The 20,529-nt window shown below is 36.7% G+C and overlaps 2 protein-coding genes across 3 annotated transcripts; one reads left to right on the plus strand and one right to left on the minus strand.

Moving 5' to 3' along the window:
- Positions 1–789: 789 nt before the first annotated feature.
- LOC120112708 (gamma carbonic anhydrase 1, mitochondrial-like) lies at positions 790–11,473 on the minus strand. The gene is made up of 5 exons (XM_039132293.1): positions 11,297–11,473; positions 6,019–6,162; positions 2,390–2,515; positions 1,874–2,025; positions 790–1,306 (listed from the first exon to the last, which is right to left on the minus strand). The coding sequence occupies exons 1-5, from the start codon at positions 11,409–11,411 to the stop codon at positions 1,025–1,027; spliced, it is 819 nt and encodes a 272-aa protein (XP_038988221.1). The 5' UTR covers positions 11,412–11,473; the 3' UTR covers positions 790–1,024.
- Positions 11,474–14,734: 3,261 nt separating this feature from the next.
- On the plus strand, positions 14,735–19,319 carry LOC103721856 (pentatricopeptide repeat-containing protein At1g04840). 2 transcript variants are annotated; one of them, XM_008812219.4, is made up of 4 exons: positions 14,735–16,523; positions 16,995–17,054; positions 18,639–18,870; positions 18,953–19,319. In XM_008812219.4, the coding sequence occupies exon 1, from the start codon at positions 14,737–14,739 to the stop codon at positions 16,363–16,365; it is 1,629 nt and encodes a 542-aa protein (XP_008810441.1). In that variant the 5' UTR covers positions 14,735–14,736; the 3' UTR covers positions 16,366–16,523; positions 16,995–17,054; positions 18,639–18,870; positions 18,953–19,319. The 2 variants fall into 2 exon arrangements, with proteins under 2 accessions (XP_008810441.1, XP_026666115.1); XM_026810314.2 differs by lacking the exon at positions 16,995–17,054.
- The last annotated feature ends 1,210 nt before the right edge of the window (positions 19,320–20,529 follow it).

Genomic DNA, 20,529 nt, shown 5'->3' on the forward strand with positions numbered 1-20,529 from the left:
TTATCTTCATTGCATGAGAGAGAACTAGACATATGTATGAAATAGGAGACACTGGTGCTATCTTCCAGGTCCAACTTATTGCACTGTCTTGTAATTCAGATAAATCATCAAGAACAGGTAAATGAGCCTGCAGCGAAGTTAAATCAAGGTTACTTAAGAACAGTTTTGTAATTCTGCACAGCCCTCACTCCGTAGAACTATTTGAACTTTGAAGGTTCTCTTTAACAACCCAACTATAGTAATCTGACACTCATGATTTCTGGCCCTCATTTCTCTCGAGTTGCTCTATATTGTACTTTGTTTTTCTGGCAGCTTTCTTCATCAACTTGACATAAATCTGGGAACTCTAATCCCGGTCCTAAGGATAATTGTTGCTTCCCTAAAGATCATGGATGAAAGATCATTACATCTTGGTGGATCCTCTAATAAATGCCACCATGAGAAGTCAATGCCTGTTAGACTTCGTACACTCTGTTTTGCTTGAGATCTGCTTAATGCATGATAGATTTACAATGAGCACAAACTTCCAAATTCTCATGAAGAAGAATTGCTTCCATAAATCCATTCCAATATTTTAGCAAGATGTTTTGTGGATGAGGAAAATCTCACAAGATCTCCACAACAGCCCCCTCCACCATCCCCCACCCTTGCACCATTTTCTGCTGAACAACCCTCATCCTTTGTGATCTAACTGGGTAACCAAACTTGTGTTATTTGAGAAAAGGGTAACCAAGTTTGTAAGGGTAAGTTGCTGCAGTTCCTCCATTTCAGCTAATTTCAGTAGTGAAGTACTTTGTAATCGAGAACAGAATTTATATTGCTTTCATCTGAGAACTTTAGGAATTTTTGTGAGGGCACAAAAAGGATCAAATGCCCTGACAACCCAAAAAGTACAAGGTCAGTCTTATTACAGAGCTTGAGTAGAAACTTAATGAAATGAGAAAGAAAAAGAAAGTGCCATGCTCGTTAACATTCCTACTAAACTCATCATTTTCGTGAAGAGGGTTAACTAACTCGGATGAAATCAGTGAGAAGGCTTGGGAGATTTGTCTGGCATGACATCATCAGGAAGAATCAACTCGGGAGGAACTTCATGAATCACTCCAAGCATTGAGTCATACTCCTCATCTCGACGAGCAAACTTCTTATGCAATACCTTCTTAAACTCAATGTCATCAAATGGTTTAGCATTCTCTGCAGCATGCACCTGGGCCAAATTGGAATAGTTTGTTGCAGATTGGGAAATGAAAGCTATTTCTTCTTCTGTAAGCTTCCTCAGGAACTTTGCTGGATTACCTCCCCATACCTGTCATATAATTTAAAGAGTTCCATTAACCAACAATTTTACAGTAAAACTGGAAGGCAGTCTATCAGACTAAGCTCAACAAACAATAATCTTTGAAGACCTGTTTACGTGCCGATCAGGTTTATTTGAACAGTTAAGAATAAGGAAAAAAAATGCTTAAGGTCTTAGAAATAGAGATTGGAAATTTCAAATATTTCTGATTAATCAAATACTTCTCAAATTTGTGTAAATATGAACAGCATGTGAGAATGTGTCACCACCAACCAAAGGTTCCACTAGTAGAATAATCAGGACTAACTTGCTGATAAGGAATATCAATCAGAATAGCAATGTTACATTTGTAACTGTAATAATTAAGACTGTAGCTAAGCACAAATATTTTTGATGATAGCTACGTTCAAATATTTGATAGTTGGGCTCTTCTGATCGGTGCAAGGCTGGGGAGATATGATATTCAAAACAGCTACTCCGATATCATGGTTTGTCGAAAGCACTAGCATTTATAAGAGGGGAGACATAATTTATTCAGAAGAAAGGAGAAAGTTTGATGAAGAAACAGTTGACAACCTCCCTGCCTGGGATTTTTGTATTCTGCCTTACAAGGGCCCCAGCAGCAACCATGCCATGTTTCTCCACAACCACTCCATCAAGCAGGGTTGCCCCAATTCCAACGAAAGCTTCATCCTCAACAGTGCATCCATGTAAGACAGCACTATGACCTGTCATCCATGCTCAAAAACATAATGTGGAATCTTCTGAGCAGTTAAGTTAGTTAAATGAAGTATGGCAATTTGGATGTTAATTCAACACCGGGAAAATCTGGAATATAGAAAATTCAAATCCACTAAATTTATATCATGCTAATTATTTCTTGTTACATATGAATGCATCAGAGTCAAATTTGAAGATTTTAGGCTCCAAGGAGCATGCACCGTCAACTTTTTGCAGAAAAATACAACAAATATCAACTAGAGGAAGAAACAAACAAGAAAAAAATGAAGATATAACATGCAAAACATTAGGAAAGCTTAGATGGATCAGTTGGTATAAGACAGTTATGGAAATAGGCAACAGGTTACTTACCAACTGTAACATTATCTCCAATAATGGTTCGTAAGACCCTCCCACTTACATTAGATTTCGCTACATGCACGAGAGAATTATCTTGTATATTAGTTCCAGATCCAATGCGGATGCTGTTAACATCACCTGGAAAGAAAAAAATATTAGAGAAGAGTTGATAATTGCAATGGAAACCAAGTAGACATGATCCAAATACAAGTTACAAGTACTAGCAGATTATATCCTTAATCACAATTTTGAGAAATCATTAGTTGAAAAGCATATGTAAGGGAGGAATGAACAAGCTTTCTCCATCCAATCCAATCCTTTATGACCATGTTTGATTTTTGAAATAAGAAATTCAAGAAAGAAGAGTGCAGGTGATCCATATGCTCACATTTAGATCAATTTTCCAAGTTACCCACTGTACTTGAGCAGTAACTTTGAGATTTGAGATGGGAGTGGTGTTATCAAGAAACAAGCTTACTACAGGAGGCCAGCTATGGCAAATCTCCATAATTTATGTGGATATCCATCAATATCACAGGTGAAATGAAGAGCACAAGTACTCTCTCTCTCTCTCTCTCTCTCTGTGTGTGTCTGTCTCTGGTCAAGGCTACCTATTTTGCAGTTGCATGAAATTTTTATACTCATATAAATATAGGCTAACAACTAAGACTGTAGTAACTCAAATTCAAATTTCCTATTTTCCTCCACACGGCTGCCAATGCATTCTATACCATTGAGTTGAAGAACCTGCAACTTAAATCTTCACAATTTGAGAAACCATTGGTGAAAGACTTGTCCTCCAACACAATAATGGAAATCCAAGCTCTAGGTGATCACATTTGGAGAAACAAATGCCAAATCATGGACCAATTGAGCCATCAAGGGCCCGTCAAAATGCGAGTATAGATCATCACTCGATGAACTAATCCTTTGGCTGGATGGGAGGGGAGGGCCAGCAATGGGAGAGAAGACTTTCAGGGAAGAAAGCTTGCCTCATGGACTCCACAAAGCCCACAATCCAAGAAAACCTGATTCCACAGGAAAGGTGATTTTTGCTTGATCTTGATTTTTTGTGAGGATCCCATGATCTCTAGATTACACAATCAGAAGGATTCTTCCCTCCCACCATTAACTCTGTCGCGCCCCAGATCTAAAGCATAACATGGCCGTGCTACCGAGGGATACAGCCCACAATAACACGAAGCTAACATTACATTTAGATTTCCAAATCCATTACAAACAAAATATAATAGTTAAAAGTCCAATTTCATCATTCATTAAATAAAACCAATACTGGTTCAGAACATCTAAATCCAAACATAAATACCAAACCCATAATTCTCAATATTCAGAAATCATTAACTACAAATTCATAATTAATTAAAATACTAAAATTCTTCTACAAAATCGTTAAGCTTGCTAGCGCAAACTGCAAGCCTAGACCATCCTTCATTCCTATCGATTTTATTCGTCTGGAGAGAGAAAAATAAAAATAGAGGTATATGAGTGACATAGCTCATTAAGTAAATCTTTCACTACCTTACTGGATTAAGCATAAATTTTACATGCATCAATAAATCATTCAGAGAAGATAACTACAATAAAAAAAAAGAACATTTCATAATAACATTATAATCATAAATCAATCATGCTCATATGCATAAATCATGCAAATTATATAAATATAGTTTCCAATGCATAAACAAAATCATAAATCATGCTAATTTTACAAAGTCATAATTCGTTTGTCATTTTGCCATATCATAATTTATAATAATTCTCTCAGACTAAATATTAAGGTCACCTTATATCCGTGACAGGGCTGTAATCAATATCATGTCAACTATTATACCATATTGGCGGGGCCCAAGGTTCGCTGTACCGATCGGTACCGGTCGGTACCGAGCGTACCGTACCGTATCGATGGGTACCGGTATCGGTACACCAATGTCGGTACGCCTGGCGTACCGCATACCGTACCGTACCGACACTCGGTACGCCTATACTAGTGCGGCACCGGTACGGGGTTCGGTACCGGTACGGCGAAGGGCCGTATACCAAGCTACTATAACCTGTTTGCGAGGGTCATACATAGCTATCTGAGAGCCCATAGTCATTTATTAAAATAAATTTTCTTAAGTCATATTTTCTTAAATCATATTGTCTTAAATCATACATGAATAAATCGCTAAAAGACTATAAAAAGTTTTGTAGTCCATAATTAAACCTTTAGCAGTAGAATAATCATGAAATTATTTTTTTCATAACAAAAAATAAATTTCATAAATACAGAGTTCATAGTTCATAAATAGTGCTTAGTAGTAAAATAATCATAGAACCATTATTTCACAATAAATCATGAGTTTCATAACATCATATGTTTGATCCTTGATTTTAAGAAAATATGATTTTATTAACATTTAATACTATTTTCATATTTCCATAATACCAAAAAAATAAGGAGAAATTTGAAAACTAATAAGGAGTGTTAAGGTTACATCATGTCTTAGATTGTTAAACTTCGCTAGGCAACAGCTAAACCTATTTAAAACATTAAACGCGCAATTAATAATATTCGACGATTTTAATCGAATTAAAATAATAAAAAAAGGAGACGGATGGTCGAGTGACAGTGTTCGGCGACTTCAAGCACCAGGACAGTTTAGGACCTCTTTTTAGAGGTCAACTTGGAAAAAGAGGTCAACTTTGATTTGTAGAACATGTCGACAGGACCCTATACTAAGATCCATAGGTCTTCTAGAGAGAGAAAGAGGGAGAAGAGAGAGAAGGTAGAGAGAAGGTAGAGAGAGAGGAATGAGAGAGAAAACAAGAGAGAGATAGAGAAGGGTGGCTTTCTCTCTCCTTCTCTTCTCCTTTTCTTCTTCTTTCTTCTTCTTTCTTGGCAAAACAACAGAGAACGGAAAACGAGCTGGTGGCTACCGCAGTTGTGGTCCGGTGAGGTGGCAACAGGCAGTGGAGTCATGAGGTGGAGGGCGGTCAGCGGCGGCAACTGGCCGACCAAAATCAAACAAAAAAAAATAGGGCCAAGAAGGGAAATTTCTTGGCTCGGTGTACTCGGATCCCAGCCCGCTCGCTGGCGGCTAGGTATATGGCTCCGGCTCGGAGCCGATGCAAGGAAGGGGCCGAGGCCCTCACCGACGAACACTGGCAGTGATGGTGGTCAGAAAGAGAGAAAAACAACAAAAATAAGAGACTTTTCCATCAATTTCCAGTCGATTCTTCGACCAGTGACGGTGCTTTTGGACCATGGGAAGAAGAGGAAGCTAAAGGAAGAAAGATCGAAGCTTTACTGCATAACCTGAACCAACAGCTCACATTTCATGTATCAGCCCTTCAAAAACTCCCTCATGCCTGACAGGATTTATTTCCTAGGATAAATGAATCAATCTTGCAAAACTGAAAAATGGTTCAGTCAGAATGAAAATGGATTTGTGAAATCAACGAGTTTTTCTAGCAGTGAAGAAGACTTGTTTTTGTTTGGAAATATTGCACATCAGGAAAGTACAGAGAAGTAAAATAACATTGTTATCTTAAGGATACACACCAAACACTAGCTAAGTAAAATACAAAATAAGATGAGCATCATTGAATTATATTCACTTGCTCAACAAGAAGCATACCTCTTAAAACACATCCATACCAGATTGAGGAGCCTTGTCCCACTTGAACATCTCCCATGACAGATGCACTTGGAGCTACAAATGCATCTTTGTGAACATTTGGAACTTTATCAAATATGTTCATAAGTGTGCGATGTCTTGACACTGAAATAAAATGAAGATAAACACTTTTTACATGTTAAAAGCCCCAGACCTAAAAACTCAATTTGTTTGTCAGACTCAAGATCCAGATTAGTTTTAAATATATGATTGCAAGCTCAGAATAGAATAGCAATTATGAAGAAGAACATCCATTAGACATCAATAATAATGAACTTAAATGAAAAGGCTTATTGGCATATCTACAATAAGATATATACTTGCAGGCTGCAACAATATTAAATTAAATAGATAGCCCATTTGGAAAGAGAGATAAAAGAAAGGTAGTGAAACTTAAAACATAATTGCAAATTAAAAACAGAACAATGAGCTCAACTTGGCATGCATTTACATAGTTAACAAACTTGAGATGAAAAAAAACAAATAAGACCGGTAAAAAATAAATCTCTGGAGACAAAATTTTTCCAATACATTGTTAAAAGAAAGATAAAGATGCAAAAACCAAGAATAGTTCTTCATTGAAGCACATTCAACGTTCCCAATCTAAAGATCCAGGAAGCCAGCATTTTGATCCGACTATACGAAAGCATGTCTTTTGGGAACAACTATAAGGCCATGGAACATCTGCAGCATTACTACAATAACATCAATATGCAAGTGTAACAAGAAATAGAGCAATGATGGTTTGCCACAATTTTTTTCTTTAAGACATATACAAATAAGAAAATAACCTTGAATGTCCAATTATACCTACAATGAGTGATGTCGCATTGTCCCCCAACATGGCAGATCCAATCTCCAATTATTACACTTGCAAAATCCCTCAAGACTAATTTTACCCACATGTGCAAAAGACTTAATATTTCTAACTTTGCCACACCAGAAGAAACAGGAAGCAGTTGGGTAAACATAAAGTACGAGGGTTTGGCTGGGACCTCAATTACTTACTTGACCTACAAGGGTGACCAGCCATTTTCATTCCTCCTCACATTGTAATCAAGCCTGTCACTTCGACTACTAGGCCTAGTCTTAGCTAGGCAACTTTTATTTGATGCTCCACAGGTGTAAGAAGCATCGCCAAGGTTTTTACGTATAGCACCTAGTACTCGAATCAACATTTGGAAAAGCTTGTATGCTATAGACAAGCAGCATGGGAGCTGTCTACTGCTTAGGCATTAGGTGCATGCCTATAGGTCAAGGTTGCCCACAAATAAGAAAAACTTAAAAACCATCAAAAATAAGGAGAAAGCAGCTGACAAAAAAAGTTACAATCCAAAAACGAAACACTAAATATCATATAGGATATTATAAAATGATAGGAATTACCAGCCTGACAATATTCAAAATTTCAAATACTATTTAATAAATTGTTCCCATCCTCTAAACTTAAGCATATTGCATCATACTAAGGCAGGCATCTATCTGCCTGTGTCAGCAGCCAATGTGATTGTCTCTTTCAACATCAATGGCAAGCGGGTCGATTTAAGTGTCCTAGAATAAGTCAGTTAAATTCATAAGCACATGAGATAGCACAAGTAGGTTCAGATTGGGGCCCCAATGCAAGGTATAATTGATGCACATTGATCAACAATTTGAATTAGACAAATCACATTTCATGTGACCCCTATACATTAGTTGTAAATATCTGGGAGGATGACATGACAAAAAACTCCTTAGAAATCAAGATTTCATGTGGCATGTCATGATGATTCAATTGTTTGCATTTAGGCCCCTCCATTATAATGATAACTTGGTCTCTGCAACTACATCTAACACCCATAACTAACAGGCATAATGTTCATTAGGGTACAGGGTTTATTTAGACATAGTAAAACATATATAAAATATTTTGATTTTCTCAACAATTAATTTATCAAACTTAATTGATAAAAGATTAATGCTGGATTTAACTGTTTGAACAATTGTTTTCACCCAATCTGGTTATCCCCACTAAAGGCAGTGGGTTCCATGTTGGGTATTTAACATGTCTTGATAACAATCAGGTACAACAGATATACCACTAAATAAACTATCGATATGGTTTTTAGAGCCTGAACATCAAAGTTTGAATGACTGATATTAGTATATGTATTCCTCAAGTCATCCTTACAAAGATGGTTAGCATAATTTCTCCTCTAGACATGCTCATACATCAGCATTTCAATATGTGTGACACCCCTAAAGTGTTGATTTGGAGTCATCACTTCAAAAACTAAGAAAAATTAGCACCAATTCATGGTTATCGTACACAGTGAACCTAATTGCTATGGGCACCCTAAAGTGTTGACTTGGAGTCATCACTTCAAAAATTAAGAAACATCAGCACCATTTCACGGTTATCGTACACAGTGAACCTAATTGCTATAGTCCTCTTAGTTCTCAAATGATATATTTCAACGAAAGGATTGAATATTGATTTGCTCTTCAGCTAATTCAACAATGGACTTGCCCAGTCCCTCTCAAATTGTTACTTGGTGGAACAACACCTAGCTTATGGTGGAAAAGCACCGAAATGCTAGCCAAGGTAGGGCTGTCGGTGGACTCGTCAGGCCGGGTCAGGCCAAAGCAGGCCCAAACTTTGGAGCTCAAGCTCAAGCCTGGACTGGCACAAATCAAAATCAAGAGTCCCAAGCTCGGGCTAGAATCAAATGTGTATAATAATTAGAACTAGGCAAGGCCCGAGTTGGGTCCCTATTCACTCTAAACTAAAAGCTCAGTCTGTGCCCAGCACAAAATATTGAGGCCGCTCTAATTTTGGGTCGTATCGGGCTTTCAGGCAAAAATAAAATCTGAACCCGAGCCCGAGTTTTCTAGGGCCAGGTCATCAGGGTAGTCCACACGGCCAGGCCCATTGACCGCCCCAAGCTAAGGAGTCTCCTTGAATTAATAGTTGATCATCTCACTTATACCAGAGAAAACTTAAGTAAAAAAAAAAAGGCTTCAAGTCTGACTTCATGGCTTTGAACAATAGTAACAAGTTAACAACAGCAAGTTTTATCCTATTTATAGGTTGATCCATTGAGGGCTGACAATTTTCAGGGGTTGACCGCTGATCTGAAGTCAGCTCACTATAGACTGGTGAGAAATCCCTTACCTAGATAATTTATGCAAGATAGCAACCCACCACAAAACCTAGAGTCTAGTTGGTCAGTATGCAGTATAAACTCTTACTGGATGAAGTGATACGCAGAGCTTTGCCCATGTGGTTTAAGAGTTAAAAAAGTGGAAAGAAGACATGGTTGGATATAGAAAACCTCAATCTTACAAAAGAAGCCAAAAGACAGATTGAAACACAATTACCCTTACCATGGCTCTTACCTTATTTTTTGAAAAAGGAATCGGAATTGGTAGTTGCCCGAAAGCAATTACCCAAAATTAAGAAAAAAATAGGAGCCTACTTCTTTATTTAACAAGGTAATAATAGCTCTAAAGCTTCAATGTCGGTCAAATCCAAACTCCAATTTCAATATGTCAACTCCGATGAACTGCTAACTAATACATTAGCCCATCAATTTATATGGAGGATATAAAGAACATAGCTGAACATATCTGTCACCTTTTTTTAAATCAGCCAAATTTGAAGAAAGATAGTAAGGTAGGAAAACAAATAACCAAAAAAGCAAAGTATTTGATTCAGGAATTATGACCTTGAGGGCATTGTGGATCAAAGATATAAATCTGCTTAATGGTTATTTGGGAGTATTTCATATAAAAAGAATGAAGATGGCATTCATAGGGGTAAAATGGATAACTTTTTTTTCCTTTGACAAATTACTTTAGCAAAGAGGTTTAGAACAAGTTTACAACTAACTGAATGAAAATTTTTATGGTCTCGATTGTATCATTTAGTGGTTTATCAGCAGGTCTGAGGCTTAGTTGAAGCATCATTCAAAATATTCTTTGAATTTCATTAAAGAAAATAAGAAATGTGGAAGTATCAAAGAAAGCTTTGGAACCGAAATGCAATTTCATTGAAAACCTATTTGCAACTGGGTTAATTTTAGAGTTTGACCCTAAAATATATGTGTGCATATATATATTATGCATGCATAAATATGTGTACGTACATATGTATGTAGTTGTGTGTGTATATATGTAAGCATACCTATTTTGACTGGAATAATTTTAAACTTTCACCTTCACATAAAGGTGTGCATCTATACAAACACAAACATATTATATCATGGATTTCAAAAGCACTTTTCAAAATTAAACTTGAATTTTGAAATTTTTAAGGAGATTTGGAATCATATAGTACTAGGTTGTGGAGAAATTTAGAGAAGTAAATGTTTGACAAAATGTTTGGCTTATCCTAAAGCATGAATTTTGTAGAAATTGAAATTATTATGTATTTATTTGTCATTGAATATTAAAATGATATAAAACACTGAGATCATATGAAATGAGTTTTTTGAGTTATTGAATGATGATTTTAAGTTGTTTCAACATGAAACCAGTAAAACAACACAGCAAGCGTTAATATGATGTCAACTTATTCAATGACTTGGTTAATACTTCTCCATATTTCCAGATTCCTTTCCAAATGTTTCTTTTTTCTTTATCTCTTTATTATCCTTTGGCCAAAACTGCAGAAGTTGGAATGAGAACTATCGACACCGCAACATTCGTTCACCCTTAAATTTGTTTGGTCCAGCCAAAACTGAAACCAAGTTTTTGGACCTTGCTTTTGCTATTACCATCACAAGGACACAAGTGGGAGTCAATGTCCATTTCTCATATTAATCCAACTCAATAATTCAAAGTTATATCAATACATTTCTAAAACAACTATTAAATAGACATGTACAGTCAGCAGATGCTGTGACCACAATATCGTGCATTTCATGAAGATAATGAAAAAAATACATTGTTTTAACATGTCCATCACCGCGTATAGAACAAACCTTATATAACATTATCTTGAAAAATTAAACAATTTCAATGAATACCACAATAAAAAGACAGTCTCGACAAGATGTCCCAAGATGCTTAATCTTACTACTGGAACAACTATGGAAGAATTTAAAGTACTTGAACGTTCGCCTATGGAGGGAGATCGATCTTTCAAACAAACCAATAAAAAAAATTCATCTATATAGAATTGGAAAGAAAATCCTGGACAAATGTGATGAAAATGAGGCGGCAGCCGAGGCGAATGAGATAGGGAGAGAAGGCTTACACTGCTCTTGGAAGTAGTAGTTGCCCTGGAAGCGGCAGCCGAGGCGATCGATGGCTTGGCCGGTCTCTCGAATCCAAAATCCGACTGCGTAGATCGCTCTCCCAAGAGTCCCCATGATCGCGGGGGAGAGAGAGATGGGAGCAGCGGGCGAAGAAGATCTCGAAGCAGGGAGGTTAGAATCGGGGTTTTTCATGGCTGCGGCAAATTACGGTTGTACCCTTATAACCCTCACTGCGCTGAGACAAAGTTCACGGACCGGCGGCCCGCCCGGCCCGACCGAGCTCCAAGCTTTTTGGGCATGCAAGCGCTGCAGAGTTAAACCCAGTGGCTGGGCCGGGCCGGGCCGGGCATGGAAATTAAGCTCGTTGAATAAGCTGACCGCCGTCGAGCTTGGGATTATTGGGCATTTTGCAGGCTCTTGGCAGTCATTAATTATTCATATTTACCATCTTTCAAAATATTTTAAATATTATTAGTATTTTTACATATTTTTCCAAAAAATGGTCATCAAGCCACCGCCTTGTGGGATACGGGGAATACGGTTTTTGCTCTTTTTTTCAGCTATTTTTATAATATAATATAGTAATATAATAGATTATAATAAATAGAAAATTTTAATAATTAAATTTTTGTTGTTCATTAAGTAGTTACCTTTAACAAAACTCTATAGAGTTTGAGATTTAAAATTAAAAATTATTAGGCTTTGGAATGGATTTGGTCCTCGAATACCTGCTATCTTACGATTATATAATACATATATATATATATATATTATATAAAATTTTATAAATATATATATTGTGAGGGAAATTGACTTCCAAACCTCAAGGAGGTCTAACCTCAATCTTTACCACTAAGTTATCAAATGAATTTGCATTTAGATGCCAAATTATTTATACCCATTTTTACTCGATATTACTCTCTCTCTCTCTCTCTCTCTCTCTCTCTCTCTCTCTCTCTCTCTCTCTCTCTCTCTCTCTCTTCCTCTCGTAATTCTAACTTGACCCAAATAACCTAATCTAAATAAAGATTAATTGATGGGTTCAGATATCTGATAGATTTACCATTTTTTGGTAGGATGGGCTTAGAATTTCTAAGTAAATTTTTAATTGAATTTGGGATGTATTCAGGTAGTAGAATTTTAGATAGGTTCAAATATGGGCAGGGCAAATTTTACAGGTATCATATACATTGTCATTCCTAATTATAAATTATAATACATAAAAAGCTTCCGAAAATAATTAAATTCTTTTTGAACTTGAATGATGGCCAAAAAAAACTCTATCATCATTATCAATGTCCACATGGTAAATAAAAAACTCTGCACAAGAGTTTTTCCTATTGTTAATATTAACATCAATATTGCCGTCCCTGTAGGATGCATGTGAGTACAGCTTTTTCCTTTTCCCAATAGGTTTTGAAATGCAGTATAATAATATAATAAATTATAACAAATAAAATAACTCTAACCAATTTTTTTTTAGTATATTAAGCAATAAATGTTAATAATAGTCAAGTACATTAATACCGTGTTGCTAAATCTGTTCCATATTAAGCAAATAAATTTTAATGATTATTGAGCAAAGTAATATATTCTATTACTAGCGTCCACATGGTAAATAGAGAACTTAACGCAAGCCAAGCCTCCACTATATATATATATATATATATATATATATATATATATATATATATATATATATATATATATATATATATAATAGATAGATAGATAAATACTACAAAATTAGAATCATATACATTGGGTGTAAGTCTCATAAATTTGCATCTTTTTTGAATTGAATGATGAGGATTCCACATCAATGATCCAAGCCATTGGATGCGCTCTACTATTTCTAAATTACTTACACATTAAAAATTATGCAATTTGGACACCTCTAATTTTTATATCAAGTGGTCAAAAATATAAACTATTTTGTTTTATTTAAATTGTCTAAAGGTCTCTAAATTATATAACTTTTCTTACGCATACAACTTGAAAATAATAGATCACATCCAAGGGCTCAAATCATTGATTTGGGACACTAACACCCAATTAAGAAATGGTGCAACTCTATAAGAATTACACTATAAGCATAACTTGAACTTGAACCAGATAATATATTATTAGAAAAGAAAGGAGTAATCTATATTTAGGCTTCATCTGGCATTTTTTGTGATGGGCCAAACAGTGCTTCTTGGAGGGCCAAAAGCTCCTTTTAGTGATATTAAAAGTATGTGGTAAATTTTTTAAACAGTATATTCTATTTCTCCGAGAGCTTAAAAAAATCTACTAAGAAAAAGCTCCAATCTGAATTTTTGGAGCCAAAGGTCTACTAAAAAAAGTTTTCTTTGAAGCCAATCATCTTAATTATTATATTATAATAATCAATATAATAATCATCTTATAATAGCTTATATAAGTGTTTCCAAAGATGACAACCTAAGAAGGAGGGGTGAATTGGATTTTTCAAAATTTTCTACAAACTTAAACAATGATTAAATAAAATTAATTTAAACTTAAATATTCACCGCAAAATAAGTGATAAATGAATGCATAATATAAGAAGAAATACAAACAACTCAAACACAAAGATTTTATAGTGGTTCGGACTCAAACTCAACTCCTACGTCCATTTTTCAAGTCTTTTTTCTTGAGAATTTCATTATAATCTCTGAACAAAATTATAAAATAATCATTTTCCGACTCACAACTAAACCTAATTGATTTTTCTAGCAATCAACCAAAATCAAACTATTTTTTTAGTACAGCTAAACTAACGCCAAGTTCCAACACTTAGGAATTCCTTGTTGAATTTCCAATTTAGCAAAACTTAGTCAATTTTTTATGGCAATCAACCCCAATCTAGCTATTTCTCGAGTACAACCAAACCTTATAAAGAAGCTGATTTTTCACACTATCAGTTATACCAAAAATCCCACACGAGATTTTTTAATCACATACACAAAAGAAAGATAGAAAAGAAATACAAAATAACCTCTACTAAGGTTGAATTTTTGCCATTGTAGCTCGAGTTTGATTGCTCCGAATGTTGAGATCTTGAGGTAAATGAATTCAACCCCTTTCCATTTCCTTTTCTTCATTGCACTTGATATTGTGGCAATCGCGGTGATGGACAAAAAGTAATTTTAGAATTCTATTTTATTTTTAATTAAAATAAATATGGTTTTTATTAACGGTGTTAGAATAATCGTTATGTTAGGAGCATTTGTGTAAGAAATAGTATTTTATGATGTACAAAAATAAATATAAATTTTAAGAGAATATTTATGTAAATTTAAATTTTTTAAAATATTCATGCAAAAAAACCCTTAAAAATAATAATTTATAAAATCTACATCCTTAAATCCAGATCGTCCATCCGGGTGCTTATAAAGAGTAGGTCACCATTGGCCACTTCTCCCTTCCAACGGTCACCATGGGCCACCTCTCTCCCCTCTTGAAGCCCAATCCCCCTCCCCTCCCCTCAGAATTCCAATTCATCTCCCTCGTCCACTCCTCCAAATCTCCTCTCCACCTCAAACAAATCCACGCTCACCTCCTCCGCCGCCGCCTCCCCCTCACCGGCCGCCTCGCCGCCCAGCTCGTCGCCGCCTGCTCCACACTCCGCTCAATGTCCTACGCCCTCTCCTTCTTCCACCACCACCACTCCCCCCCGTCTCCCTCCCCCCCTCTCTTCGACGCCCTCATCCGCGCCCTCTCCGAAAATTTCCTCTTTTCATCCGCTCTCTCCCACTTCGCCCTCATGGCTCGCTCCGGCCTCCGCCCGGGCCGCCTCGCCTTCCCTTTTGCCCTCAAATCTGCTGCCTCTCTTCCTGCTCCCAGCGTCGGCGCTTCCCTCCATGCCTTCGCCGCCAAGCTTGGCGTCGACCTTGATCCCTTTGTCCGCACCTCCCTCGTCGATATGTATGTCAAGCTTGGTTCGTCTGTCCTCGCGCTCCAGGTGTTTGATGATACTCCTGAATGGCACAAGTCTGCTAATGTGCTCCTATGGAATGTCTCGATCAGTGCATGTTGCCAGTTGGGTAATATGGAGGGTGCACGGGAGCTCTTTGAGTCAATGCCAGAGAGGAGTGTGGCTTCTTGGAACAGTTTGATTCATGGGTATATACAAAAAGGTAATGTGGAGCAGGCGGCCGAGCTTTTCAATTGGATGCCTGAGAGGAATGTGGTTTCTTGGACGACGATGGTAGCAGGCTTCTCGCAGCTGGGCGAAAATGCACGGGCTCTGCGGACTTTTGATGAGATGTTGGAAGCAGGCATGAGGCCTAACAATTACACAATCGCATCGGTGCTCTCTGCTTGTGCAAGAATGGGGGCTCTGGAGAGTGGCATTCGGATCCATGAGTATGTCCTAAAGAATGGGTTTCGGGCAAATGGAGTGATAGGAACAGCTCTTGTTGATATGTACTCAAAATGCGGGAAGATTGACCATGCCAGCCAGGTCTTTGAGCATATGGAGGAGAGGGATATTCTTACTTGTACTGCAATGATAATGGGATGGGCTGTCCATGGGAACTGGAAGCAAGCACTTCAGTGCTTCGAGGACATGAAATGTGCATGTGTCAAGCCTGATGGAGGGGTGTACTTGGCCATGCTAATGGCATGCTCTCACTCTGGAAACGTGGAGCGAGGGCTTGAGCTATTTGATAGCATGAGATATGATTACAAGATTGAGCCGAATGTGAAGCATTACACCTGCATGGTGGATCTGTTAGGAAGAGCTGGGCGGCTGGATGAAGCCCTTGCTTTCATGGAGGCTATGCCCATTGAACCAGACTTTATTGTTTGGGGTGCTCTTTTTAATGCTTGTCAATCTCATAAGAATGTTGAATTGGCTGAATTTGCTGCAGAGAAGCTTCTCAAACTCAAGCCTAAACATCAAGGTAGCTACATCTTCCTTTCCAACATGTATGCTGGGGCTGGCAGATGGGAGGATGCAGAGAAGGTGAGGATCAATATGAAGGATAGGGGCATGGGGTTGTCACCTGGGTGGAGTAATATTGAGGTTGAGGGAAGCACAAATCATTTTGTTGCTGGTGATTGATCTCACCTTAGTTTGAGAGAGATTTACTGTAAATCAGAGCAAGATAACAACTTGAGCAAGATAACAAGGGTATGTTCCCAACACCGAGTACATTGATGAATTGGACAAGAACTCATTGGAATGCCATAGTTAGAAATTGGCGCTTGCTTCCACCCAAGGTCAGTGTGTTTCAGAGCCTATGGTTAGTTATTTAAATTAATTCCAACTCCTTGTTTTAAGTGCTTTTTGTTAATGAGAGCCAAGGATTTTAATGCATGATAGAGTCATAGAGTTGCTTTTGGTGTGAAATACTCATATTTAAGAATTATCATTTCAAATAGATCAGCTACATAAGAGTAGAAGGATTTGTGTAATTAATACTTAAATCTGGTATTCTAATGAGGGTGGGCACTGGTGATGGGCAAGGCCGATATTTTTCTGTAAGGTTTATTTTTGTCTTAATTGTTGAAAAAGGATTGCCAATGACCAAATTATAATATTCAATAATTATTATCATTTAGATCTAGTGTAATCTAAAAGCATTGTAGTTGAAGTTATTGGTGGTCAATTTGATGTGGTTTCAATTGTTAATGTGGAGAAATACAATTATTATTTTGTTTCTGTCTTTTTAAAATCGAACCTTCCATCAGGTACACTGATGCAGTGTTGCTGTTGCAAAGCGGGCAAGCTGATTCACAACAATTATTTATGTATGTCTATTCCTACCTGTTTTGTATAAGCCGTATCTCATATCTTGGTTTTGACTGCCTTTTTGTAAGGATTTCAATAATCTATATACCTATTCATTTTGTTTCTATGTAGTCAGCAGATGAATTATAACTAGTAACTTGTTATAGTCAGTAGTCTATTTGTCAAGTTCTAGTACATGCATCCGAAAAAGAAAGAATGAAGGAAAGAAGAAACAGTTTGTTGATTTATGTTAGTTGGGACAAATGACCTAATTTGTGATTTCTTAACAATTGAGTTGCCTGTGTCCACTATCTTCTTTATGAGGGAAAATTATGACAATGCAAGTTCCGGATTGATTCATGAAATAGGTCTGATCATCAGAGCCCCACAGCTCACTTAGTTTTTATTGGATTAACAGGAAAAGGAAAAGAAAAGGAAGCAATAAGCTATGAGATATTTTTGGTCGACTTATAAAGCACATGGGGTATAACTATCTCCAAAGTTATATACCATTTGCGTATGGTTTCTGCGAGTTTCTGATTGTAGAAATATTTAGGACAGCACAAAGTTTGTAGATTTCTCATTAGAGATAGAGATACTAGGCTGATGACTCTTGGATTTCCATTTCTTTGATTTTTTTAATCTCAAGAAATAGATTTATTGGAGTCTTGTTCATTTGTTCTCTCTCTCTCTCTCTCTCTCTTACTTAATTGCATTATTATGCTTCCATTGCCCTTAAAGGCACTGATTTACAAACAAAAGTCCATTCACAAAAGCTTCTCTCATTTCAATAGTAGAGATGTCCAGTGAAGTTTCCCTTCTTTAAGGAAACTGAATTAGATTGATCTCTCATTAGGTTTCCTTATGTAATTCTTATCAAGCTACATATTTAGTGACCAAGTGAAAAGATGTTGGTTTTGTAAAAACAAATTGCAATATTAGTTTGTTTTGTCAGTCTTTTCAAATTATTAATTGCTCTTGATGATTCTGATTTGGTGATTAGACATGGCTAGGAACCAAAACATTATGGTGCAGTAATGAGAGGGTAACGAGAACATCTCAAATTTTTGGGTTTCGTAATGCCTCATACATAAATTACACTTGACAGCTTCTGTTACTCCTGCCTGTTATCATCACATTAGAACCTTATCTATGCCATATCAATTTGACACTTCTAGTTAAAGTGCCAATCTAACTGAAGTTTGTGTAGATATCTTCTGTACATTGACAATTGACAACATTTTGTTGTCTGAACTTGTCACTTCTGGCAAACTATTATCAAGCCTAAATTCATTTCGGTTTAGGAATTCTTAAAATTGTGTAGTTTTCTGACAGTTTGCACAATAATTTATACATTGCGTTCATTCAGTTGTATCCAAAGAAGGTTCCAAATGTATTATTTACATGATGCTTTGTCAGGTATTATTAAGGCTAGCATCTCCAGTTCTTCTGGATACTTTGACACTTGTAACATTTATCAGTTTTAAAAATAAGATTCTGCAAGGCGACTCCTTCATTATGCTGTTTAGAAAGGTGCTGCATGGTAGTGGGTGGAAAGTGTTCCAATAAGTTGTACACATCCTCTAACATTCAAAATTGCGCAGGATTGCAATTTTCAGATTTGGAGGAAGATAATTGCTTTTTTTCCTTTCTAGAGGAAAGTCTGGTTTGAAAACAAAATTCCACTCAAAAAGAACAGGGTGACAGGAGGGTAACTCAGATTTGCTAGAAGTTGGGGACGGACAATTGAGTGATGATGATATCCATTATATCAAGACTGAAGCTGGAGAACAATAAACTCATTCAGGAAGGGAAAGACCACTGAATGCAAATCAGGTGACATATCTTTTTAGCAATGCTCTATTTCTTATAGGCAACGGTTTTTCTTTGCTTTTACTGATTACCTCTTAATCTTCAGATTCAGTCAATGAGCAACCTAAGCTTCAAAAAGTTGTTCCAAAAACTGGATTCTTATACAACTGCATCAGTGGACGTCGAAAGAATTTTAGAAAAGAGGAAATGGTGCCTACAATTCCATGTAAGAGTATGATGAATATAATAAATAGCTTGTTTTGGGAGCAGTTTGATTAACTTTAGATGCACTGAGTGCCAACAGATGATGCTTCACACAAGGTTGAGCAGGGCTGGGATGGTTAAGGTGCTGAAATGTTGTGATTCTTGTGTAACATCTGCTTACGATTTTTTTTTTTTTTTTTTTTTTCAGAAGCTCATGCATGTATGATTTCCTCTAAAGATTATGTATGCAAAATGGCTTGTGAACTCAACCTCTTGTTGTTTGCTAATATTTGTGCTAGGTTTAGAATGTGGTTTTTCATAGACTAAAATGTTACAGTTGGGACTTGGTGAAAGCCACAAACTTCACATAGTTACAGCTGACATCTTTCATAGTTTATTTTGGATTGCAATAAGTTGAATGGTTCAGCAAAAAAAAAAAAAAAATAAGTTGAATGGTTAGGTCAAAATTATAAAACCACTTTTAAGAGATCCATCTCTGCTTGTTTCTTGTGTTTGAATGAGTCTAAAAGCTTTATCCATAACGTGCTTCACCCGATTGAATTGAAGGGACATAATAGCTTGGCTGTGCAATTCGTGATTATTGGAACAAAACTTTTTTGGTGCATGCATCAGACAAAATTATGTAGAGCGAGTTTTCTTTTTTGCCATGTCTACTGTAGCTTACATCTTAATGTGGAAACCCAAGGGCTATATTCGGTTAGGACTCTTCTTATTAACAGAGCTTGTGCTCGTCTCACAACTTTTTTTTAAAAAAATAAAGAAAATCATGATACATTGTGGAGAGTTGAGGCTGTTCATCCATCCATCTTCTTCCTCATCAAGTCTCTCTCCATCCGTCTGAGAAGCTTTTTTTTCTTTCCTCTCGAGGTGTGTATTGGGTTACCGGATGATTAATTTGCTAGGTCTGTATCATCTGGTTGAAGATTGTGTACTAATGAATATCATGTTTTAGAAATTATGTATCAATTTATCTGAAGGTGTGTATTAGGTCGTTGTTGGTATCAATAAGGTCATTTTGGCCACTTTCGTGCTACAAAGGGGAGCAACAGATTGTTGGAAGATGAAGAAAGGAAATCAAGGACTGGATGATGCGCCTATCACTTGGGAAGGATTTAGAGACATGAGAAGTATTTTCTCCAAAGTATCCATTTTCAGAAATTCTGGAAGTTCGATCGACTAGAGTAGGGAAGATGTTAGTTGCCCAAGATGCAACAAAGTTCGAAGAAATGTTTGCATATGCTCGAACATTGATAGCAGTGGAGGGCGACCAGGCTAGAAAATTTGAGAACGAACTTAGGTTGGATCTAACAATTGGTTATTGCATTTGAGCTATCCACCTATAAAGAGGTTCGTAACAAAGCTCCGGTGATAGAGAAAGGACTTAATAATACTCAAGCTGCAAAAGAGAAAAATGTGAAGTATAGGGCTTGGTCAAATGATTCTCAAGGCTAGCATGAT

The sequence above is a fragment of the Phoenix dactylifera genome, chromosome 1 (assembly GCF_009389715.1).
Source record: "Phoenix dactylifera cultivar Barhee BC4 chromosome 1, palm_55x_up_171113_PBpolish2nd_filt_p, whole genome shotgun sequence".
Classification (NCBI taxonomy): Eukaryota; Viridiplantae; Streptophyta; class Magnoliopsida; order Arecales; family Arecaceae; genus Phoenix; species Phoenix dactylifera.

Excerpts from the sequence above, each read along its gene's own strand:
- LOC103721856 (XM_008812219.4), top strand. The coding sequence starts at position 14,737 with ATGGGCCACCTCTCTCCCCTCTTGAAGCCCAATCCCCCTCCCCTCCCC.
- LOC120112708 (XM_039132293.1), bottom strand. The coding sequence starts at position 11,411 with ATGGGGACTCTTGGGAGAGCGATCTACGCAGTCGGATTTTGGATTCGA. Across the intron at positions 6,163-11,296 it reads CTACTACTTCCAAGAGCAGT|TGTCAAGACATCGCACACTT; the intron begins GTAAGCCTTCTC and ends ATTTTATTTCAG. Across the intron at positions 2,516-6,018 it reads GTATGGATGTGTTTTAAGAG|GTGATGTTAACAGCATCCGC; the intron begins GTATGCTTCTTG and ends TTTTCTTTCCAG.